This window comes from Manis pentadactyla, chromosome 17, assembly GCF_030020395.1.
Source record: "Manis pentadactyla isolate mManPen7 chromosome 17, mManPen7.hap1, whole genome shotgun sequence".
Taxonomy (NCBI): Eukaryota; Metazoa; Chordata; class Mammalia; order Pholidota; family Manidae; genus Manis; species Manis pentadactyla.
Genome location: NC_080035.1, coordinates 7,885,688 through 7,910,313, shown reverse-complemented (window position 1 = coordinate 7,910,313; position 24,626 = coordinate 7,885,688). Strand labels below are relative to the sequence as shown.

The following is a 24,626-nucleotide window of genomic DNA, read 5'->3' as shown; positions in this document are numbered from 1 at the left end:
TCTAGAAATCATCCCAATTTTTAAGGCCCAGATTAAACACCCCTAAGGTAAGAGTCTGTCGCTCACCTGAGCTCTTGCAGCACTTCCTGTCCATGCCACTTTAGCCTGGCCCTGTTATCCTTCCAGGTGGATGTGTCTTACCTATTCAGCTAGACTGCAAGTCCCCAGTAGGCTGCATCACCGGCTTTTCTTTCTAAGCACCCAATATGGGGTCCTCCTAAATATAATTTGTAGGTCATTTTATTGACTGGTTGGGAAATACTCAACAATAGAGCAACTGAGGTGAGGGTTGGGTAAGACCCCACTGATCAAGGCTAGCAACTGAAGGTGGGAGCTGCTCCTCTACTGCCTGCTTTAATTAGATGTTTCCAACTGAGGGAGTACAGCCACCATACAACCTGAAGATTGCTGCGGTGGCTTGCCTCACTGGCTGAAACACATCCTTTACATGTGCAGCCCAAGGAGTTTCACTGACTTATTTGGCAGTAGCTCTTAGCTCTTGCAAACACCCCAGGAGTGCTAGAAAAGGCTATGATGCACCACGGCACTGAGGCTGGATGCTGCAGCCCGACAGATGCAGGCTTGATTCCTAGGCTGCGTGACGATGGGATTGTCCTGAGCCTGGGAGCCTCAGTTTCAGCCCACTGCAAGATTAGGACATGAGAATTAAATGATAAAATGTTAAGCACCAAGCACTATGTCTAGTGAACAAATGGTAGCACAACAATAGAGGCTTATTATTATTACTACTCAGCATCTTAAGTGACAAAACCTCCTTTATGTAGACTGTATGATCTGTATGATTAGAAACTTCTAAATATCAACTCAGATTAGTAAGACCTTTTCTACTTGCATGGTTAATTAATTGGCTCAAGCCTCTAATATATATGCTTTGCAAAAGAACCTTGCCCACATGGGGAAAATGGTCAATACTATTTGGCTGCTTAATAAGCATGTTCTTCTCAACAAATAAAGGAAAAAGGGGAAACAAATAGAATATATACATTTATTGAAAGAAAAGTGCACCTACTGTTACTAAGACAGGGATTGTGGGTGTAGTCAGAGTAGGGTGAGCACCTCCGGAAAAAACACGGTGGAAATTTGCAGAGGAATGTAACTACATGCAAGGAAACTTCCTACTAAAACTCTGTGTTAAACATTCAGCTCTAGAATCATTCTCAGTGAGATCAGTTGGTGTACCCCAGATAAAGAAGAGTAGCACATGTTTATTTTATGCTAATCATTTATAATCATGTGTAAGATGCAATTTAATATGCTAAAAGGCGTAGGCCTATGTGCTGTCTTTCCTCCTTCAGATCTAATGAGGTGATTTTGCAAACTGGGCAAACTAATTTAGCATGCAAGCCCAGCCATAACACAGTGAAAGGCAAGAAGGATTCCACCTTAAAGATAAGATTGCACTTGTCTTGCCAATGGGTTTCCGCCCCAGGCAAGTTTGCTATGGATTCAGTGTGACCAAAGAAATTGACGCAAAAGTTCTTTGGGGTGAAAGGGTTATAGCTAACTTTATTTCCAGGTGGCAGGTCAGTCACTAGAATCCCATTCACTCAGAGCGAGTCTGTATGCAGAAAGCCAGTCTCTGCCTCTGGGCCCCTCTGTCTGCACAGCTGCCCTCTGGGCCTCTGTCCTCGGTGCTGCCATCACTCCAGCCTCTGCTCTGCTCTCCTGCAGCCTTGCAGCCCTGCCACCATGTCACGCCCAGAGCACTGGGCAGAGCCCTTTTTATAGTCAAATTGCCCACAGATGTGCAGTGCGCCAGTCAGCCAGGGCCGGGTGAGAATCCTGGTCACAGGAACTCTCATTTTATCCAAGGTACTAAACTTACTCTTTGGGAAACAATGCCTCAGCCCACCTTGGGGGCTGAGCAGGTGGCCTTGTTTAATATGTCACTAGACCAAGATGCTGGTATGGGGTGGGGGGTGTGGGGAATCAACAAGAGCAAGAGGTTACTTGTATCAAGTTAATTGTAAATATCCTAGGACCAATTAATAAGTCCACACCCCTAAGCTTTTTTTTCATGTTCTCAGAAAATCCTCATCTGCCTATAAAACCCCCTAGACAACGCACCACCCCAGACTCTCTTGTCCCCTCCTAGCATGAGCCAGGAGCTCTGTCCTTTCACTTCATCTCTACATAAAAGCCTGTACCTTGCTCTCCTACCTTGAGTGTTTGTGAAGCTCATTCTTCAGCTTCGTGAACAAGAACCCGGCATCATTATCATCGTCCCTCCTACTTTACACCAAAAGGGAGGGTAGCAACACAGTGCGTTTCGAATGGCTCAGTGTCCTGGGAAGGACATGAGCTCAGAGTCAGAGTGGCTGTAGAGCCCAAGTTATTTAAACTCTTATAATCCCTTTTTATCCTCTTAAGAAAAAAAAAAAGGAGGGGAGCAGAATATAAGGTGGTAATCATCTCACAGGCTTGTGGTGGAGAGTAAAGGAAACCAGCTACCCAGCACATGCACATTAAAAATGGTTTCCTTCTGCGACTAAAAGTATTTAGCAGCTGCTGTAGGAACTACAGGGCCTGGCCTGGGGACCACGGTTCAGCTGAGAAGTTGCCTATCCATGAAACTACAAACAATTCCCAAATAACATCACAGTGTGGCACTGACTGCAAGTGCTCTGGGGAGTAAGGGAAAACACCTGTGGGCTCTGCAGGGCACGTTATTTAAAGAAAAACGGGATTTAGCTCGGCCACATCCGCTTTGGATTTGTCAAAGAAATGGAATACACGAGGCAGAGGGAAACACTGTGCGCATGTGCAGACCTTGGCTGGAAACGAGAAGACTGGGGAGGACACAGTATTCAGGGGACCTAAGTGAACACCCAGGAAACCGGGGAGCAGAGAGCACGAGGTCTGCTGGAACAGTAGTGAAAGTCTGAAATCAAAGGCCGGGGAGTTTAGATTTGCTGTGATAGGCAAATGGGAAACAGCCTGTAACTGGGGCCATGATGTGATGGAAACGATTTTCTTAATCTGGCAAGAGTTTAAAAAATAGTTTGGTAAGGAAAGTAAGCTGGTGAAGGCCAATGGGTGTGCCAAGGTCACACCCAAACCATGTTTCCAAGGAAGAATCAGGTGGCCTTTGATCGGTGCAGGGAAAGGAGAGGAGCCCAAGATGGCCCCGGGAGTAGGACTCGGGGAAAAGCAAGCTGGCAGTGCAGCAGGAGGGGCCGCGCTGGGCTGGCGGCAGGACGGGGGCCCCACACACGGATGACTGAGCAGTTAGTAAAAGACAGAAAGGCCTTCTACATTTTAACACTTCAGTTATGAAGCTATCTGGTATTCCCTGGTGGGAAGGGAGGTTAGAACAGTCCAACAGAGTTCAGAAAAGCGTTAACTGCTCTTGTGCTTGTTTAATTTAAGCACTTCCGCAATGACTTACTAGGCAAGAACTTTTAGATTTTTTTAGTAAGTTTTGTCACTTTGGGAAACCACTTTAATGATAGCCTCTCTTTTCTATGAAAGATGTAACTGCTTGGAACACAGTAGTGTCCTTCTATGCTAAACTACCCCATACTAGGCAATCAATAGGACTAAATTTCTACATTCTCTTCTGAAATGTTTATTGTTAGCCTCCACGGAAAGGGAATAACCTCTGCCAGGACAGGAGGCAGGACCACTGCTTCCTGGAAAATGGTTTGAACAGATACATTAAAGGTTTGGGATGTGGAAGGCTGGCGAAGACTGGCCCTCCCTGAGGGTGACCTCATGGCAGTTACCTGGGGCGCCCAGCACCACATGGTAAGGCAGGGGTGGGGCACGGGCTGGGCTGCCTGCAGCAGCCGCTACGGGAACAAGAGCAGGGAGAGCGTAGAGGGAACCTTCAGGTCTAGGCTTGGGACCCAAGCAGCTGCCAAGGAGCCCTGCCGTTACCTAAGGGCATCTGTTCTTAAATCTGATTCATATCAAGAAGTACATTTGGAAGCTCAGATTTTCCACCATACAAGAGATGGTGACTATAAACTGAGCTAACCTTTACTGTCAGAATGTGTGGCACATTTCATACTTAATGTCGTAGCCACTCTTTTCGTGTTAATTGAAATATAGTTGATATACAATAATACATTGGTTTCAGGTGTATAACTTGGTGATTTCGCAGTTAGATACATTATGAAATGCTCACCATAATTGTAGTTACCATCTGTCACCATACAAAAGTTACTACAAAATTATTGACTATATTCCCTATGCTCTACTTGCCTATTTATTTTATAATAGGATGTTTTGTAGCCATTCTTAAGAGGAACAAATTACTACACATTCATATAGTCAAAAGGTTTTGTGTCACCTCAACAAAATGAACTGCCACAACTAAAAGGCTCAGTGGCTGTGAAGTACTAAAAATGGAAGAGCAGAGAGAGAGAAGAATGTAAGCCAGAAAACCTGAGGAGAGAAAAAAGGTAATGGGTGAGGGAGAGTATTAATGGAGAAGAAATCATGATAATAAAAGGCCCAGAACTGGGATTTCTCCTGGTTAGGTTAGAAGCTGGCCAGTTACCTAAAGAAGTAAAAAAATTTACAAAAATTCAAGGTGAAGTTAGCTGTAAGTCAATTTAACTTCACTCAGAATTTAATGGAACTTTAAGAACAATGACACGAATGTTGGTAAATCGAAGTATTGAAATACTTCAGCAAGATTGGGAATGACTGGATTAGAAAGGAGAATAATTTTAATCACTTAAATGACTTTTACTTGAACATAAAATGTGGACAAATATTAGGATTCTTCATCATAAATAAATCTCTATGGGAAGTTTTCAGAAGTTTTCCTTGGGTTATTGGCTTGAGCAAATAATCCAACCTAGATTTCTACTTTCCACTTCTGTGGACAGGTAACCCAGACCTGAAGATTTGCCCCACCCCAGGTTCAATCCTGTTTCTAATTAGTCAGACTTCCCTGTGAGGGGCCCCAAAAGGGTCAGAAGTGAGTTCCTGAGAGACAAGTCATGACGTATCTGGGAAGTTTCAGTCAGTGAAAAGGGTGGGTACATGGAGAACAAGTTCCAGCAGATTCAAATTCCTCCCTTGCAATATTTGTGTGATCAAGAGCCTGCAAACTCAGAAATTACCACATGAAATGGAAGCACTGAAGACTGAGAAAAGCAGGAATATCTCATATAAAACATTCATCCCTGGTATTTGTAGCCAAAATAATGTTTATGTGGACAACAGCAAATGCACATGTCTATAGAGCTTTTCTACTTTTTTCATTTATAATTCAAAGGTTGAAAAAGTTAAGTTTTTTTTTAAGTTTGTTAAAAGAACAGTAAAACAACAGAGAAGTTTCACATACTAGCTTGGCACTCACATAGCCTCCATGCCCTCCTTCCCTGACTCTTTCTCTTGCTCCCACCAAGGCTACCCTACAGTCCATCTGCCCCCATGGTCCTATAGACAGCAACCCGGCTGCTTTTTCCAGGACTACCACGGACCAGCAGTGTGGTGCAGGTTGCGGTGCAGATGGCAATGGATTCTGTAAGCCCAGGAATGATAAGTGTGGCAGCACCATAAAAAAGGTACTTAATATACAAATATGCTGTTTTTATTTCCATGTTAATATTATCTCATCTCTTAACACTTTTTTGTTGTTTTGTTTAAATACTAAGTGTCCCTACTGACTGGATTTGCTAACCTGAGGCATTTTTGTGTTTACTCAAAGCCTCAGAACTGTCCCCTCTCTTTTCACTGAGTAGGTCTGAACTACCTTCAAAGAAATGCAGACATGGCTGAGAAGAACCAGTTCGTGCCCACCAGCTCTGGACCTCCATTATTTCTCTTCCTCCCCACTTTGTAAGGGGTCCAGAGTCTTATTCTAAGATTTTGGAGGGAAAACAAAAACAGGTTTTTATAACCTATTTAACATAGGTTAAGTAAAATTAGCATGGTTTACAATTCTCAAATGAAAATCAAAGGGGTTGAAAATGACAATTTGGTTCTTCATTTTCACTGTTAAATATTTCAACAAAAAATATAAAAGAATTGCATGCAAATGCAAATAAATCTCTTTATCCTTAAATTTATTTTTAAATCAGATGTAACAAAAATTAATATGTAAAACAGAAATGAAAATAACAGTATTAATTTCTACAATGATTACAACCATTTTAATAGAAAAGGTAATGAAATGTTTTCCCCATACTACTGTGTCAAGAAATGAAGAGTAAAAGGCAGTGATTAGACCACATTTGAGAAATTCAAAGGGCCTTCAAAAATAGTACAATAATTTAGCAAAAATTCCAGATATGCTAATTACTTAACACAAACTTGCAAACGTGCACAAAATTAAGTCCTAATTTCCTAACCATTTTACTCTTCCTCATGGTGACTGCTTGGGAGTTGAAGTAATGCAACAGTCCTATCCTTTTCAATTGGCCAGATTAATAAGTAGCCCAAGGGAGTGGCTTTATATTCCATTGAGGTACTTTTGTTTTCCTAAGCCTGAGATTTCAAATGTTATCAACTTTCTCTTAAGAATGGAAAACAGAAGGGGTTGGGGAGGATTGGTGGGGAGGGACGGATAAGGGGATTAAGGGGCATTATGATTAGTACACATAATACAGAGGGGGCCTGGGGAAGGCAGTATAGCACAGAGAAGACAAGTAGTGACTCTATAGCATCTTACTACGCTGATGGACAGTGACTGTAATGGGGTGTGTGGTGGGGACTTGATAATAGGAGGGAATGTAGTAACCACAGTGTTGTTCATGTGAAACCTGAGCATAAGATTATGTATCAATGATACCTTAATAAAAAATAAAACTAAAAACAAAACAAAACAAAAAGAATGGAAAACAGAAAATAATAAGAAGGTGGAAACAAGGTAACTTGTGAGGGAGAAAAATAATGCAGAGCAGCTGCTATAGGTGTAGTCATTGTAGTCTTTGTACAACAGCTATTGGAGGAGCAGATGAAATATGGGTCAGTTAAATAGAATATTTAACATACAGTAAACTCCTTGGCAATTCAAAAGCCAATTTTAAAAGGAATGAATGCTATAATTAAAGAATATTCTAGTATGAGCTATAAATTCCCCACAATTTTCTATCATACTAAGTTTTGTTTAATCACTAAAGAACACTGAAGTTACTTTGAAAATGTACATATTACCTGTCCTTTTCCACCACGACAGGAGTAGGATAGAACTGGTTACTTTTATTGCCAGTGCCCAACTGGCCATAAGAATTTGCACCCCAAGCATACACTTGGCCTTCATCTGTTAATACTAATGTGTGTGCGTAGCCACAGGCAGCCTGGAAAGAAAAAACAAATCCACTCAGGCCTTGCAAACCAGACAAAATGTGCTTTCACAAGACAGGTTAAGTGTGAAAAACAAAAACAAAAAGGAAGGTGCAGGCTGCCCAGAGAGGCATGAAATGAACTGCACTCTGCATAACTCCATGGCCTGTGCGCGGACAGCACTGCCGTCAGGCTGGTGCCAGCCCTTGCCTGGCACGGGTCCATTTCTGTTCAGCTTTCATGTGGATCCATGATGCTCACAGAAATCAAGGGTGTGATGTAAGAAATAGAGACTTTCATTTCTTAGGAATTATTTTCTTTTCATTATAAAACATGTTCAATGTGAAAAAAATTAAGAAAAGCATAAACATAAAAGTAATCTCAAGATCAGGGCTTTTTTTCTATTTATAATATAGATACAGAGACATGCATCCACAGCTGTTTTTTTTTAATGATCATACTGTATAAGCAGTTTTGTCTCTTTTTGTTTAACATTATATATAGCACTACCCAACACCATTAAAATCCTTTGTAACCATAGCCATTCAACTAGATTCAGTGTAATTTACTTATCAACTTATTGTTTGGTTAGAATTATGCTACATCTATTATTTATTAAAGTTATTGATTTTCTACTTTTTCTTTTCTTTCTTTTTTTGCTTTATCTTCTCCACTAATTCTGTAAATGACTCTCTTTGGTTCCTTAAGATAATCCCCTAGGGGTACAATTACAGATCAAAGCATGTGAATAGTTTTAAGGCTCTTGATACATACTGCCAAAGTTTCCTTAGAAAAGACTGGAACAATTTACTTCCCAGCAGCTGTGGATAAGTGTGCCCCAGAAATACAAATTTTCTGATGAACACCTACCACTTTGTTCATATAAACAGAGTTTTAACTTTTACTTCAGTGAAGATACCCAAACAGCTACATGTCTGTCCTGCTAAGAAAGCTGTGTCTTTATACACTGGCTCTTTGTCACTGAAGACTTTGTTTCACACTGTACCTTAACCACAGACGTACCCGCTGAACACGGATGCCTTGCAAAGCTGCCACTCGGCAGGGGGTTGGCTGGTTGCCACTACTGCCGAGTCCGAGCTGCCCGTTGCCATTGTAGCCCCACACATAGACCTGAGAGAAAAGGAGAGACTCAACATCCACCGAAGATGAAAAGCAATCACACTCTGTTGTGAGACGCATGGCACATTGGTCATGACACTGACAAGGCGAACCGGTTCTTTTCTTTTTTTTTTAACAGTACAAGAGTGGTGCTGAGAGGGCACCTCTCATATTTATTGACCAAATGGTTGTTAACAACAATAAAATTTTGTATAGGGAACTCAATGCACAATCATCAATCAAGTCCAACTCTCAACAGTCTCCAATCTTCTGAAGCATAATGAACAAGTTCTCACATGGTGAACAAGTTCTTACATGGTGAACAATGCAAGGGCACTCGTATCACAGAAACTGTTTCTGTTTTGACCACGAATCATGAACTATAAGCAATCAAGTAAAGACCCCAGGTAAAGACTTCCCCTTCTGAAAATAAAAAGAAACATACCCTGATTTCAGATATGATTATTCATATGATTTTTATACTTTATATGTGAATCCCACACAGGGCTTCCCACCTCGCAGGCTGGGTAACTGCCCCAGCTCCATCCATCACATCCTCAGCCACTCAGCTGGAAGGAGGGAAAGGGAGAAGCACCCAACTCCCTTTAAAAGGACACAGCCCATTTCCACTCCCCAGAACTTTGTCAAATGGCCAGAGCCAAAAATACTGGGAAAGGTCATTTTATTACCCACATTCCTGGTGAAAAATGCAGGGTCCTGTTATAGAATTGGGAAAGAATGGACACTGAGGCGCAATGAGCTGCCTGCCAAAAAATGTCAGTCTCTGCTATAAAAAATGGGCAGATGGGAATTTTTTTAAGTGAGAAATTATTTTCTACTGAAAATGGCCTGAGGAGGTTTCATGAAAGGTACATTTGGGTTGGACCTTGAACATTTTTTAAAAATTTTTTATTAAGGTATGATTGGTATACATTCTTATGAAGGTTTCACATGAAAAAACAATGTGCAAACCGGTTCTTTTCAACAGCCTGTGGAATAAAGTCCTTACCTCCCCAGTGTTCACCACTGCCACTGAGCACATCTGCCCACATGTTATGTTCACAGCTGCTTTATTCTGTAAACAACTGGTGACTCTTCGAGGAATTGGCTGATTAGCCGTTGATCCAGATCCTACTTGCCCGGAGTTATTATAACCCCAGGCAAATACCTATTTGAAAGAAAATATCAATAAATGAAACATGCTAATTTGTAAAATGTCCCGCTTGGCAAACATGTGCTCGTGGTGCCTCAACTTTGCTCTACAAATGCTTGATGTCCATGAACTCTCACAACATAGGCGGAGGAGTTTTTGTAAAATTCATTCTTACAAATATATTACTTTATAAAACTACTTTATTTGTATTACCTACACAAACAGCAATAACAATTATCAAATACCATATAATACCTATAAAAATATCTACCTTGCCTCAGCTATATTTTCCAGCATTTAGGGATTTTTCTTTTCACAAATAATCCCCTTGAGTATAGCAATATAGAAGAAACATCACACTCTTTTAAATTTTGCAGTCATAGAAATTCTGACTACATAAAAGTATACACTTCATAACATAAACATCATGACTATGAATTGCAAACAAGAATAAGACTGAATTTGAGGGAGGCAGTTATTTTAATCAGATGATCATATTTCCAGGACTACTATAGAAATCTATATAACCTTACTGAAAAAAATCTGAGATTTATGCTGACTGTTCTCACCTCTCCATCAGATGTTAGCACCAAAGAATGGTAAGACCCACAGGCAACTTCAATGACTTGTTTGTTTGACAAATTAGTAGAGATATGACAGGGCACTAAAGCATGATTAGTTGTCCCATTGCCCAGCTGGCTGTAAGCATTGTGACCCCAGGTAAAGACTTCCCCTTCTGAAAATAAAAAGAAACATACCCTGATTTCAAAACATCTCCCTGATTATATGAAAATATACAGTGCACACTTCACAAATGAAAACTAAAAATTAACATGTAAAAGCTAATCAACTTCCCTAATTCCACCAAATTCATTTTATAAAGAATACATTTGGGAAGTATAAGCTACATTCTATCTCAAAGCAACACGATGAAATTTAAATGGACTCAGACTTAATAGATGGAAGATGGGTTTTTAATAAACAGCAGAAAAAGGCCACTAAGAGTAATAGAAGAAAACACTAGATTTTAAAGTCAAAAGGTTGTAAGGTCATTTAACTTCTCTGAGCCTTAATTTCCTACCTATAAAATGATCATCAAGTTAATTTTTTAAATCTTTGTCATATAGTATTTATTGTGCAGTATAACATATGTTCAGAAAAGTTAATAATACATATGCACAGTTTTAGAAAGAATTATAAAGCACACACCCATGTGTTACCACTCAGGTCAACAAATGTAACGTGATCAACTAAAAAGCCCCCAACATATACATCTTGCATGATGAAATTTATTTGCTCCTATTATTGAATTTTCAATAAATGGAATCATACAGTATATACTCCTTTCATCTGTATTTTTACCATATTGTCTCTTTGTGCTATATTCCAGATAATTTCTTCTGATCTACCAGTTTATTTTCTTTCACTGTGTCCAAACTACTGCAAAACTTGTCCACTAAGTTTTTCATTTTGACAGTTATATGATTTATTTGGTTCTTTTTCAAATCCCCAATCCCTGCAGGTATCTTTAAGTTCACTTCTTATTTCTTCAAACACAATAAATACAGCCATCTTATGACTGGTGGCTGGTAACTCTAACATCTGATATTTAGTAGTCAGTGTCTTCTGGCTTTTGCTGGTTCTCATTCATGGTACCTTACTTATGTACCTGGCTATCTTTAACTATGTGCTAATTGCCATTGAAGTTACTTTCCAATGGCATTATAGTCCGGCAGGCCTAGGATGTAGATGCCCTCCCTAGAAAGTTTTGCAATGACTTCTCATGCCCTTAAGGCACTTAGAGGTACCTCTTAATAAATCAAAGGCTTGAGATTTCATGGACCATCCAGTCTGATGTGAACTGGAATATGAATCCATGGTTACAACCTCTCAAAAAGAGATTTTCTTTCTTTTCTTTTTCTTTCTCCCTACTTTGCTCAGAGCCAAGGATTCATCTATTCAGTCCCTTACAGATGGAAGAACTGGCTCATCCTTTCCCTGAGAGAGTAGTGCTTTGTGGTCCCAGCCTAATGTGTTAGGTCTTTGACTTATGACACCTTTACCTCATGAGTACATCAAACCACAACTCCGTTTAAACGATCAGATGCTGCTGCTGAGGCAGAATTAGCTTCAAGTTCCCCTCTAAACTCTTCACACTTTCTCTTAAATATGGTCTGATAATTCTCTTCTGCTTTCGCAGTGCTTTGATGCCTTTATAAAACTTATTTTTAGTTGTTTTCAGTGAAGAAGTGGTCTGCATAGTCTAGCCTGCTATTACTGGCAACCCAAAATCCCTAAAACTTATTTTTTAAATGATAAATAAATATATAAAAGAGTATTTCTAAAATTTAGTTTTAATTTAAAGAATACTAATAAAATGAATACCAACTTAAGAAAAACTGTAAGATATGTATTCATGAAAAAGCCATGGGAATACTTAATTCCTTATAAAACTAGTATCAACTACAAGTTACACTGTTTAATGTAAGAATCACCGAATGCCAAGAGCTAGAGGAGATACTGGAACCTAGCTTTAGTCTTTCAGTTCATAAATCAGCAATCTCGAGTTCAAAAAGTCCAGAGTAAGTTCAGCATTCTAATGCAAAATAAGTACATTTACATAGCATAAACAAAAGGGGTTTACTGAGTTTATAGCATTGTCCTTCTTATATCTAAAGTGCCAGTAATAGCTAGATCCCATCAGTACCTGATCTTACTCTGACAATCAAATATGTTTATATTTCACATTGTCCAAAGTGCAGTCAAGTTCACAGGGCAGAGCTGGAAACTCTTACCCAATCAAAAAGTGTTCTCAATTTAAGAGGTGTTCCTAAATCTTGTTCCTCAACAAATCAATGGCTAAAATTCTACACTGTGTTCCTAGGTTACCTGTGGTTGCAAGGACAATGTGTGGACCACTCCCATAGCTGAGGCAGGCTATTTTTTTGCCACTTAAAGAATCCAGTCTCCGGGGTTCAATGGTGCTCTGGATATCACCTAATCCCAAACAGCCAGAGCAGTTTGTGCCAAGAACAAAAATCTGTGGGGAAAACGACAGTTAGTTCAAGCGGTTCAATTTCTGATAAAAGGGTAATTACACTTAAACAGCAAACCTAAAGTGAAACTTCTTCATTATATAATAAATAAAAATCTTCTCTATGCTTTTTTTTAACCTCAATCCCTTAGTTTCCCCAAAATCTTCAATTTAACAAGGTCATTGCTGAAAATATAAGTGACTGAATTTTTACTTTAAAATCACCTCATCATTTACTGTCGTATATAAAACTTCATTGCCAGCGCTGCCGAAGACACAGGCCTGACGGATTGACTGCAGCTCTTCCTCAGAACAAAGGGAGAAGATCGGCCACTTTCCCACATCTAACATCTTCAAAGATGACAAAGTAGCCTGTACTGACTGGAAAGGAAACAAACATATATATTAAGACATTAATTAAAAAAACAAATTTTCTTTGCCCCTTTCACTTCTGCAGAAGAGTAAGCAGGGGGTTAAGGAGGAACAGCTCTATTTCTGAGAGCCTCTCATAGCTGCGGGAACTGCCTTTCTAAGCTCCACAGCTTTGGAACTGCTCTCCCAGCAACCAGGAGCCAGAGGCCCTGCAGGGCATCAGATCTCACCTACGAATTTCCCTCAAGGACACAGGAATCATCCAAGGTTGAACTTCGGGGAACTCAGTGTCTAGCAAGTGCTTTAACTGCTGGCAATGTCTTAAATGTAGCTCTGGAAACTAGGGTGGTGGTAAAAGCAGGGAAAAGAAAGAGTGGACTGCTATTTCATCTGCCGCCTAAGTCGTAACAAAAGAAGTCCTTGGAAAAGAACAATACCGGGAGTGACATCAAGGAAACACTCCAGAAGTTTCGGTTCATGGGTCAGTTCTGACCATCAGTTTAAGCAGTCGGTGGGTTCCTTCAGCCCCCATTCAGGTTTGGGGATGGGGAGGAAGAAAAACCCAGAAAGTATGTGTATTAATTTGCCGCAGCTGCAGTAACAAAGTGCCACAAACTGAATGGCTTAAACTACAGAACTTTACTTTCTCACAGTTCTGGAGGTTAGAAATTAAAAATCAAGGTATCAGCTAGTTTGGCTCCTTCTGAGGCTGTGAGGGAGGGTCCAGGCCTCTCTGCTTCGCCTGTAGATGCCCACCCTCCCTATGCCTTCACGTCTTCTTTCTGTGCATGTCTGTCTCAGTCCAAATTTCTCTTTTTTGTAAGAAAACCAGTCATACAGGATCAGGAACCACTCTAATGACCTCATCTTAACTAAATCAATTACATCCAGAATGATCCCAATTCCAAACAAGGTCCTCTTCTGAGATACTGTGGTGTCAATCCACTCAGGCTGCTACAACAAAATACCACAGACTGGGTACCTTATAAATGACAAAAATCCATTTCTCACAGTCCCAGCGGCTGGGTGCCTCCAAGTCCAAGGTGCCAGCATGATCTGCTCCCATGAGGCCCTCCTGGCTCACCGTCAGCGCCTTTCATGCGTCCTCATAAGGCGCCAGGGGCCAGGGGGCCCCCCCGGGGGCTCTTTCATAAGGCACCAGTTTCATTCATGAGGGCTCCACCCCTCCCGACCTAACCGCCTCCCAAAGGCCCCACCTCCTAACACTATCACCTTTGGGGGTTAGGATTTCAACATATAAATTTGGAAGAGGGACACAAACCCATAAAAGCATACATTTAGATCATGAGCATTCAGTGTGGACATTATAAAGCTGTTTTAAAGAAAGCTTTTATTTGCTATACTGGAAACTTTTACTTATGTACTTTTCAACTTCCAAAAATGTTGACGATGACAATAAGATATATAAACAGCCAATATTAAATGGCCTATCAAATGCATATTTGGCCACTTCCCTTAAAAATTACATATTGCTGCTTAATTTAAAGAAGCAAAGGATTTCCTAAGTCCTGTCTTTCCCATCAGCTATTAAACCAACCTGACCAGGAATGGGTTCTGATAGGGAGCTGATAGGACTAGCTACTTATTCTGTACAGGCCTGAAAGGATATTTGCCCCTTGCACCTTAGGAGTCAGGTTAGGATATGCCCATACATATAATGAGGAGTTGGCTCACAGGACTGTGGAGGCTCAGAAGCTGGAGACCCCAGGGAGCTGGCCGCCCGTTTCAGTCCCCGTTCAAAGGCCTGAGGCCCAGGGGAGACGGTGACGTGAATCCCAGACTGAGGGCAGGAGAAGATGGAATGACATGACCCAGATCCATCGATCTGGCGGCATTAATGGCGGCAACCATGCTACTCAAGCTGTGTAGCGAAGCTCAGGCTGGAGGAAGACCCCCACAAAGCAGGGGCCTTCACGGCTGGCTCCCCCTATTACCCACGTTGATTTTGTTATTCTCCATTATACTATCGGCTTTGCTTTTGCTTGCATTTTTGCCAAGGACTAAGCTAACCTTTGATAAGCAGCACGGAAAGGAGGAGAACATAAGTTTCCCAGAAGCTTTTCAGGACGGTGCTCCTGAAGAATGGAACACGCAGGGGCCAGATGGCGAGCTTGGCATGGAATACCAAAACCTGCAGGTAGCTAGCCAGACATTGACTGCCCCATCTCCACCTAAGTGGGAATGCCCCCCTTGTTTGCAATGCTAGTGAAATTAGTGATGAAGAGTTTTATAGGAAAATTAGAGAAATAGAGTTATACGGGAATACTGAATGGGATGACCCTGTCTGACAATCAATCTTCTCATGTTTTCTTCAATCTGCTACTTCTATAGCTTCTCTTCTTCCTTCCTAATTACAGCCCTTTACTAGAATTTGTGCCTCACACATGAAAGTACCAAATACCATAATTCTTCTGAGTGGTAAAGATACCTCAAGACAAGTGCTGGGCATAGAAGCCATGGAGCATAAATCTGCAAAGAAGTAAAAAGCTAACCTTTTCGAAGAACATTACTTCTCTCTCACTTACCAGCTTTATATCTCCCTGTATGGCCCCAGAAGATGGCTGGTTAGTCAGAGACGGGTAAGATTCCTCAAGGGAGGAACAACCTAAGACAGGCACAGTTGCAGGGGGGCCATCAGGTGACAAAATGGGGCCAACAGAGGTGAGGCTTAGAACCTCACCCCCCAAGTTTTGACAGAAATTGTCTACACCCGCGGATGTTTTGTTGCCCTTGTCTAACTTGGATCAATACCTAGTCTATAGGTACAGAACTTATCATCTACACTTGCCTTCTTACAGCACTAAATGATGCTTTCTATCTTTATCTTGCATCTACCTATGACAGAATAAATATTATGAGGGGATAAAATGTACCCATTGCATTAGAAATATAGATGATGATCCTGCCTAGCTAACTGTGGCAGTGGGTGACCTGTATTTCACCCTGAGCTGATAGACTCCATAGTCACTACTACATGCTGCAAGCTTCTGCGGTCACTTGCCTTACTTAGAAACTGCGTTGCATAGAAACGTGAGACACAATAGAGTACATGTTGCTAGGAAAAGTTTAGGTCAAGGAACAGAAAAAAAAAATCACGTAACACTTGACTAACCATGTATAGATTAGAAAGAAACAGAAAGAAAAAAGCTTGCCTATGCTTGTTAATCAAAAGAACAAATAAAAAATAATCATATCCTTGTGCAAAATGGTATAAATAAAGCTGTCATCGGCACTTTGTCGAGAGACCACCTCCATCTGACTCTGTGTCCTGTCTCTCCGTGCGCCGACTCCGTCTCATCCTTTTGGGCAACACACCCCCGCGGGAGCTGGACTCAGGCAATTTAATATCAGTCTCAAGGAATTGCAGCATCTCTGCTCACAGAAGAAAATACATTTTTCTCTCCAGCATACTCATGAGTTTGTATAGCTATACACACTATATATGTTGTAAACATATGCACATATATATTATATGTATATGTATACCTTGTTTTTGTACACTGTATATAATGAGACTGTATGCAGCACAGGAATCACACACACACCAGTGTAGGAGCTGCAGCTCCCCTGTCTGTCAGCAGCCATCTCTGCCAGAAGGCACCCAGTGACATGTGTCCACCCGGTAAGTATGGAACTGGCTGAGCAATAGACAAGAGTGGGCAACACAAAAACCTGTATGGAGAAAAAGCGCTACCAGGCAATGGGAGCTTGGCAAGATACAATATGTCATTAAGACCGTATCCCTAGAATTCACAATACAAGTTTGATCCAGGTAAGGCCCCCTTTCCTGCCCATAACACCACATTAGGTGATAATTATTCCCCAACCAGCTTTCCTTTACTACTTTTTTTTTTAAGTTTGCTAATTTACACCATCTTTGAAATCTGTGATAATGCCTGATTTTAGGTTAAACCTAAACACCTTGCCCCTCTCTTAATTTACAGAAAAGTGAAAAAAACATTTTTTTCAAGCAATCTTGGGCAATAGAATCTAACATGACCTACATAGGAAGTTATCATAATAATTTTTAACAATTGAACTTTGTTTTACATAGCTTATTATTTTTATATTTTACCCATTTCAACAAAACATCCAGTCCACCTTCCCCATCTTTTACTGCCATCTGTTTGTGAAATGCAAAGTGCTGAAATTTTTATATTAGTTCAAGGAAAACATAATTCAGGAAACTCAGCCCCATAAAATCAGAGACTGAAATGCATTTTACTGTTCTTTTGAGTGCATGCTACCTGCATAACTGCTTCTCCATCACAGGAAGAATCAAACGGATTGTGATACTTCACTTAACTACAGACAACTATAAGTTGTTATAATTCAATTTAAAGTACAGCACATTTTCAGGATGGGCATAACTAACAAAAAAAATTTCTTAAAAAAAAAGCTACCAACACCTCACCTTTTGAGGATTTCCTGGCAGTGTTAACACTTTGTATGTAATAATTTCATTGCTAATTTTGTGAGTCCATTATTTTATTTCCGTTATTCAAAGGAAAAAATAGGAATTTTTCTAGTAACATTTTATAAGATTCTCAAGTTCTATACTGTATCTTTTGTAAGATCCTTTTGAACTTTCCTTCAAGGGCTCACAAACACTTCAAGTCAGCACGTGGTGATTCTACGATTCAGCTTCAGAGGCGCTGCCACCTTTGTGTACTATGCTGGCCTTGTATAATTATTTACATCTTTTATTGCATTTTGATTGTATTTTATTTAAAAAGTAGAAAACAGAAAAATGAAAGTTAATAGTGGCAGTTATTATTAAGATGTTTATAGTGAAGAGCAGATATTGTGTCAATTTAATAAAATTAACACAAGATGGGAGTCAATGTGCATGCTGCAAGGTCTGAAACTTTTAACAGCACATGACACTAACTGGACTTCAGCTGTTTGACTGCGATGTTCAGATGTGACAGAGAAAAAATAAAGAGTATCTATGATGAATTAAAAACTTGTAATCTAAGATTAGGTATTTAAAAAATTTTTTAAGTCTCTGGGAATGGAGCAAACCTTGGTCAACTCAGACTCTCTGGCAGACAGCATTACCTGTGAAAATGGGGGATGGCCTATAGTCCTCATCCAGCATGAACCCACTGTCTCTGGGAACCCTTTCTCTACTCCTCAGATGACAGCTTAAGTCCCTACAGGCCTCTGGCATTTTACACAACCACAGTAATTATCTGTTGGCTTCTGAAGCACTACTGTGAACCCCTCAAAAACAGATACTATCTCATTGATCTTCTTCCTGTTGGATGAGCAACAGATGTTTGATGAAGTATTTTCATGCAACAGAAAATGCATGCTCCAAGGGCATGACTTTTTCTAACCTTGCCACTTTCTCCATAGAAAAGGGGAAGTTCTTCTTCCATATGGACTCAGTCCTGTGCAGTCCCTGAAGAAAAAGTATGTGGTAAAATCAGGATCGCATATGTCAAACAAAACCAAGCAGATTAAAATTATTTTACTTCTGATTAACAGAGAAAATGAACTAAACTCACACTTGGTGAAAGGAAGATCAGGGAATTGAGTCTTAGGCATGGGAATTAACAGCTATAAAACCCAAAAGTTTTAACTGTTCTGTTTTAACTGTTCTGGAGTTACCCTATGGCCTCTTATGGGAACCCTCCTGCTGAGGTCTGGAAAAGTAATTCCAGGGTAAATGCAGATTCTTAAATCTATAAGGAAATAAGTAGCAATTTTTTATATCAGAGTTGACTTCCTATAGATAAGGAAGAATAAATTTTAGACCTTGGTCAAATTTTCCCTGGGATTGGAAAGTTCCAAATCACTATGAAGAGCAGACTTATCAATTCTCAGATCCACTGAAGAGTATATGATTTGCTAAGCTGGAAAAAAAAAAGGATTGAACTTTGAAAAGGCTGAAAGGATGAATGAATGAACATGGCTTTGTTATCCTGGATTTTAACAAAAATTCTGAAATAACAGCCATCAAATGTAGCAACAGTACTGAACATTCTTGCCTTGATTAACCTCAACAATGGTTGCCGTCTAGCACATCTACCAGCAGGAGCGGCCCTATCAGAAGATATGCGGTCAGTACACAATTAACTATCTCAACACTCGAAATCAATATAAATAAATATTCTTTCTCCCCACAAAAGCATGTTAATGAAACGATATTTAATTGATATTTCAGATTTATAGGTTGGATTCTATTTACTCAAATAAAATCCATATTTCTAGTACTAACATCACAACATTTTATCTAATAATATCTTTAAGCAGTTAGAACCTTATTATAGATAACGACAATAATCAAATAAGGTCAAGTCTTGACAGTGTTCCTTATCAATGTTATAGGCCCTTGGGGATTCTGACAAAACTTCATAAAAAGTCTTACAGTATTCAGAATATAAGGAATAATAAGAATTACAGTATTCAGAATAATTATAACTCAAACTATGGCAATTAATACAAACCATCATTTCTAATGTTTGGAAAAGATAGGCTTGTTTTTAAAAGGATCACTTTCACTTTTCTCACTGATAAATTTATAAAACTTGATCTGGTTGCCAATACAGAAAGGTAATTTCATGTGACAGTTACTCCTGTATGATCTGTCTTCTCTATCAATTTGCAAACTAAGAGAGGAAGCCATGACTCACTCATTGCTATAACCACCACAGCAGATGACCCAGAGCAGAACACGGTATATTCATTGAAAGCCTCCTTTGATTCCAGCTCTTTGCATATTGGAGACTGTTTGTATTGAGGATTCTTCTCTGGAAATAACCTTTTCCATATCTGCCCCAAGTTTACTGGAATAAAAAATAAAAAGAAAGGAGAGGAAAGAAAAGAAAGGAGAAGAGAAGATAAAGGAAAAAAAGTAGAGGAAAAGAATTCAAAAGCAAAAAACAGAAGTAAGCAAGAGAAGGAGAAGGGGCCAAAGTCTAAACGTGATAGCCCTTCACTGTACTGAGACCACCTTTGTTCCGAGTAGAAGGGAAATCTTACTCATATACTAAGATCTTAGAACAGTAATACTGGGCCATTACTTTTTTTTTTCCCCTCACCCCATCCCTCTACCATTGTAGGAAACCAATTTCACTGGTTTCTGGTTTATTCTTCCTCTGTTTTCAAAAAATAAGCAGATAAATGTATGTGTTTTTATTTCCTAATTCCTGCTTACAAAAAATAGCCTACTTTATATACTCTTCTGCAATTTTTTTTTTTCACTGAACAGTACATCTTGGGAATCACTCCATATAGTTTGATGAAAATTTTTTTTATCAGCTGCATATCCTGGCTTTTAGGGAGGAAAACAAGGAGCTTTTTGCTGTCTTTGATCAATTTTAAGTATAGTAACTCTATAAAAATTAGAATGGTAGAAAATAAGTCATTCTGTTTATTTGACTAATCAGATTAAGATATAATTGCATGTATGGTATATTGTAATTACCACATTCAAAGAAATAACATTCAGTAAGATTCATAAGATTAACAATGTTAATTTTTTAGCCCAGAATGCCCTTGTCAATTTAAAAATGATTCAAGATTAATTATTATAGTAATGTATATCAATTAACTAATATAATGTATAATATAGTAGATTATATTAATTACTATAGTACAGTAATGTGAAAAAACACTGAATTCTCTAGCATTGTGGAAATGGTTGGCTTTTTCTCAAACATTATTCCAATGTGACACGAATACAATAGAGATAACCAGCCCCCTCAATTTGCATTACTTGAGGAATAAAGTTTGTGGAATATATGTGAGGATTATAGTTATCTCATCCTGTTATTTACATGATTTCACCAGGCTACTGCTAATACAATTGTTATACTAGTATATCGACACATACTTCTTAAAAATCCAAAATATACATACAGAATACCACAATCTATGAATTCTAAATAGCAACAACAATATAATAACAGTTAAAATAAACAGTTACCCTGTACCAGATACTAAGTGCCTTACATTATTTCATTTAATCTTTATAATACCTAAAAGAAACAGTTATAATTATTGTCTCCATTTTATGGAGATGTTTCAGTAACTTGACTGACAGTCACCAACTAGTTGGGGTCAGAGCCAGAATCTGAACCCAGGACTGATTCCAAAGCTCTTGCTTTTGGATCCCCCTGCCCTGTATTGCTGAGATATTTTAAGTTTTCCTGTGTACATTCCAGTTTTATTTTGTACAGACTGGTTGGGAATGTTCCCTCCAAAAACATTGGTACCTGTGTTTTAAATTTCTGGAGCCAAGCACTCAGTCATCTTTAATCCTTTTCCTTCTAGATCCCTGCAATGCTGTCTTCTAGGGTCAGGTTAATATTCCTGAAAACACAAATACATTAATTTTCTTAAAGAAAGAGAGAAGGAAAAACATATGCCATTTTGCAACTTTAGCAAGTCATTACCTGAGAAAAATAGTTTAAAAACTACATCTGCTCTAATATTAAAAAGACAACAGTAGTGCTCAATTCTTTAAAAAATTAATATTGCAAATATAACTTAGATATTATAATTTATAAGTTCTGGAAGAAGGCTTCAACAACTCTGACACCATAATATATGAAAAGCATCCTAAAAAATGTGAACATAGAAAATGCAAGGGAAACCATCTGGAATGTGAAAAAAGCAAAACTTTCAAACTTTTGGAAAAGAGTGTAGAAAATATCCTTCAAAACTCAGAGCAGGTCTGGGACAAAAACTTCTACCTGTGTAACGAGCCCACTGGCTCAGGCAGTGGAGACAGGCACAGGAGCCGGGAGGAGGGGAACAGCTCTTTCCTACCCCCAGGAACCAGTACCGCTCCCCTGTGACCCCCGACATTGCTTCACGTGTTGAGCAGCTCAAGAGACTACAACTTCTGGACAACAGAGGGCGCCATATACAAACATGAAACGCCAAAGGAACCTTGTCCAGTGTAAAATTATTAATACAACTCCTGAGAAAGATTTAAATGATATGGGCCTCGTGACTCTTCCTGAAAGGGAGTGCAAAATAAAAATCATCAACATTCTAAAGGAGGTACAGAAAGACATCCAAGAACTCAGGAATGAATTCAGGTCAGAGATCCAATCATTGAAGAGCACGATGGAGGGTATTAAGAGCAGGTTGGATACGGTGGAGGAGACAATAAATGAAATAGAAACTAGAGAAGAGGAATACAAAGAAGCTGAGGCACAGAGAGAAAAAAGGAACTCTAAGAATGAGAGAATATTGAGAGAACTGTGTGACCAATCCAAACGGAACAATATTCGCATTATAGGGATACCAGAAGAAGGAGAGAGAGAGAAAGGGATAGAAAGTGTCTTTGAGGAGGTAGTTGCTGAAAACTTCCCCAATCTGGGGAAGGAGATAGTCTCCCAGGCCATGGAGATCCACAGATCCCCCTACACAAGGGACCCAAGGAAGACAACACCAAGACACATAGTAATTAAAATGGCAAAGATCAAGGATAAGGACAGACTATTAAAAGCAGCCAGAGAGAGAAATAAGATCACATACAAAGGAAAGCCCATCAGACTAACGACAGACTTCTCAGCAGAAACCTTACAGTCCAGAAGGGAGTGGCATGCTGCATTTAATGCCATGAAGCAGAAGGGCCTTAAACTAAGATTACTTTATCCAGCAAGATTATCATTTAAATTTGAAGGAGGGATTAAACAACTTCCAGATAGGCTAAAGCTGAGAGAATTTACCTCCCACAAACCATCTCTACAGTCTATTTTGGAGAGAATGTTATAGATGGAAGTGTTCCTAAGGTTGAATAGCTGTCACCAGAGGTAATAAAACCACAGTGAAGAAAGTAGAACAACTAATTACGAAGCAAATGCAAAATTAAATTAACTATCCGCAAAGTCAATCAAGGGATAGACAAAAAGTACAGTATTTGATACCTAATATATAAAGAATGAAGGAGGAAGAAATAGGAGAAATAGAAAAGAACCTTTAGATTGTGTTTGTAACAGCATACTAAGTGGGTTAAATTAGACTCTTAGATAGTAAGGAAAGTAACCTGGAACCTTTGGTAACCATCTCTAAAGCCTGAAATGGCAATAAGTACACACCTATCGATAATCACCCTAAATGTAAATGGCTGAACGCACCAATCAAAAGACATAGAGTCACTAAACAGACAAAAAACAAGACCCATCTATATGCTGCTTACAAGAGACTCAACTGAAACCCAAAGACATTCACAGACTAAAACTCAAGGGATGGAAAAAGATATTTCATGCAAACAATAGGGAGAAAAAAGCAGGTGTTGCAGTACTAGTATCAGACAAAATAGACTTCAAAACAAAGAAAGTAACAAGAGATAAAGAAGGATATTACATAATGATAGCAGGCTCAGTCCAACAAGAGAATATAAATATTATAAATATATATGCATACAACACAGGAGCACCAGCATATGTGAAACAAATACTAACAGAACTAAAGTAGGAAATAGAATGCAATGCATTCATTTTAGGAGACTTCAACATGTCATTCACTCCAAAGGACAGATCCAACAGACAGAAAATAAGTAAGGACACAGAGGCACTGAACAACACACTAGAACAGATGGACCTAATAGACATCTACAGAACTCTACAACCAAAAACAACAGGATACACATTCTTCTCAAGTGCACATGGAATATTCTCCAGAATAGACCACATACTAGGCCACAAAAAGAGCCTCAGCAAATTCAAAAACACTGAAATTCTACCAACCAACTTTTCAGACCACAAAAGTATAAAACTAGAAATAAATTGTACAAAGAAAGCAAAAAGGATCACAAACACATGGAAGCTTAACAACATGCTCCTAAATAGTCAATGGATCAATGACCAAATTAAAATGGAGATCCAGCAATACATGGAAATAAATGACAACAACAACACAAAGCCCCAACTTCTGTGGGATGCAGTGAAAGCAGTCTTGAGAGGAAAGTATATAGCAATCCAGGCATATTTAAAGAAGGAAGAATAAACCCAAATGAATACTCTAACGTCACAATTATCAAAATTAGAAAAAGAAGAACAAATGAGGGCTAAAGTCAGCAGAAGATGGGACATAATAAAGATCAGAGAAGAAATAAATAAAATCGAGAAGAAAAAAATCAATGAAACCAAGAGCTGGTTCTTCAAGAAAATAAACAAAATAGATAAGCCTCTAACCAGACTTATCAAGAGTAAAAGAGAGTCAACACACATCAACAGAATCAGAAACGAGAAAGGAGACATCATGATGTACCCAACAGAAATACAAAGAATTATTAGAGAGTACTATGAAAACCTATATGCTAACAAACTGGGAAACCTAGAAGAAATGGACAACTTTCTAGAAAAACACAACCTAGCAAGACTGACCAAGGAAGAAACACAAAATCTAACCAAACCAATTGCCAGCAAAGAAATTGAAGCAGTAATCAAAAAACTACCCAAGAACAAAACCTCCAGGCCAGATGGATTTACCTCGGAATTTTATCAGACATACAGAGAAGATATAATACCCATTCTCCTTAAAGTTTTCCAAAAAATAGAAGAGGAGGGAATATCCCAAAGTCATTCTATGAAGCCAACATCACCCTAATACCAAAACCAGGCAAAGGCCCCACCAAAAAAGAAAATTACAGACCAATATTCCTGATGAACATGGATGCAAAAATACTCAATAAAATAT

The 24,626-nt window shown here is 39.1% G+C and overlaps 1 protein-coding gene across 14 annotated transcripts in view; it reads right to left on the bottom strand.

Annotated features, from left to right (window-relative positions):
- The window catches only part of RCBTB2 (RCC1 and BTB domain containing protein 2), a 72,293-nt gene that overhangs the window by 32,720 nt on the left and 14,947 nt on the right, over nucleotides 1–24,626 (bottom strand). For 7 of the 14 annotated variants that reach the window (XM_057494517.1, XM_057494519.1, XM_057494520.1 and 4 more), the window contains exons 2-7: nucleotides 12,795–12,950; nucleotides 12,425–12,575; nucleotides 10,105–10,271; nucleotides 9,392–9,550; nucleotides 8,287–8,394; nucleotides 7,135–7,277 (exon numbers count right to left, since the gene is read on the bottom strand). In XM_057494517.1, the coding sequence (XP_057350500.1) occupies nucleotides 7,135–7,277; nucleotides 8,287–8,394; nucleotides 9,392–9,550; nucleotides 10,105–10,271; nucleotides 12,425–12,575; nucleotides 12,795–12,950 (884 nt within the window). Of the gene's footprint in view, nucleotides 1–7,134; nucleotides 7,278–8,286; nucleotides 8,395–9,391; nucleotides 9,551–10,104; nucleotides 10,272–12,424; nucleotides 12,576–12,794; nucleotides 12,951–18,304; nucleotides 18,370–19,603; nucleotides 20,283–21,187; nucleotides 21,285–24,626 lie in introns of those variants that run through there. The other 7 variants (XM_057494523.1, XM_036904040.2, XM_057494528.1 and 4 more) reach the window with 6 other exon arrangements.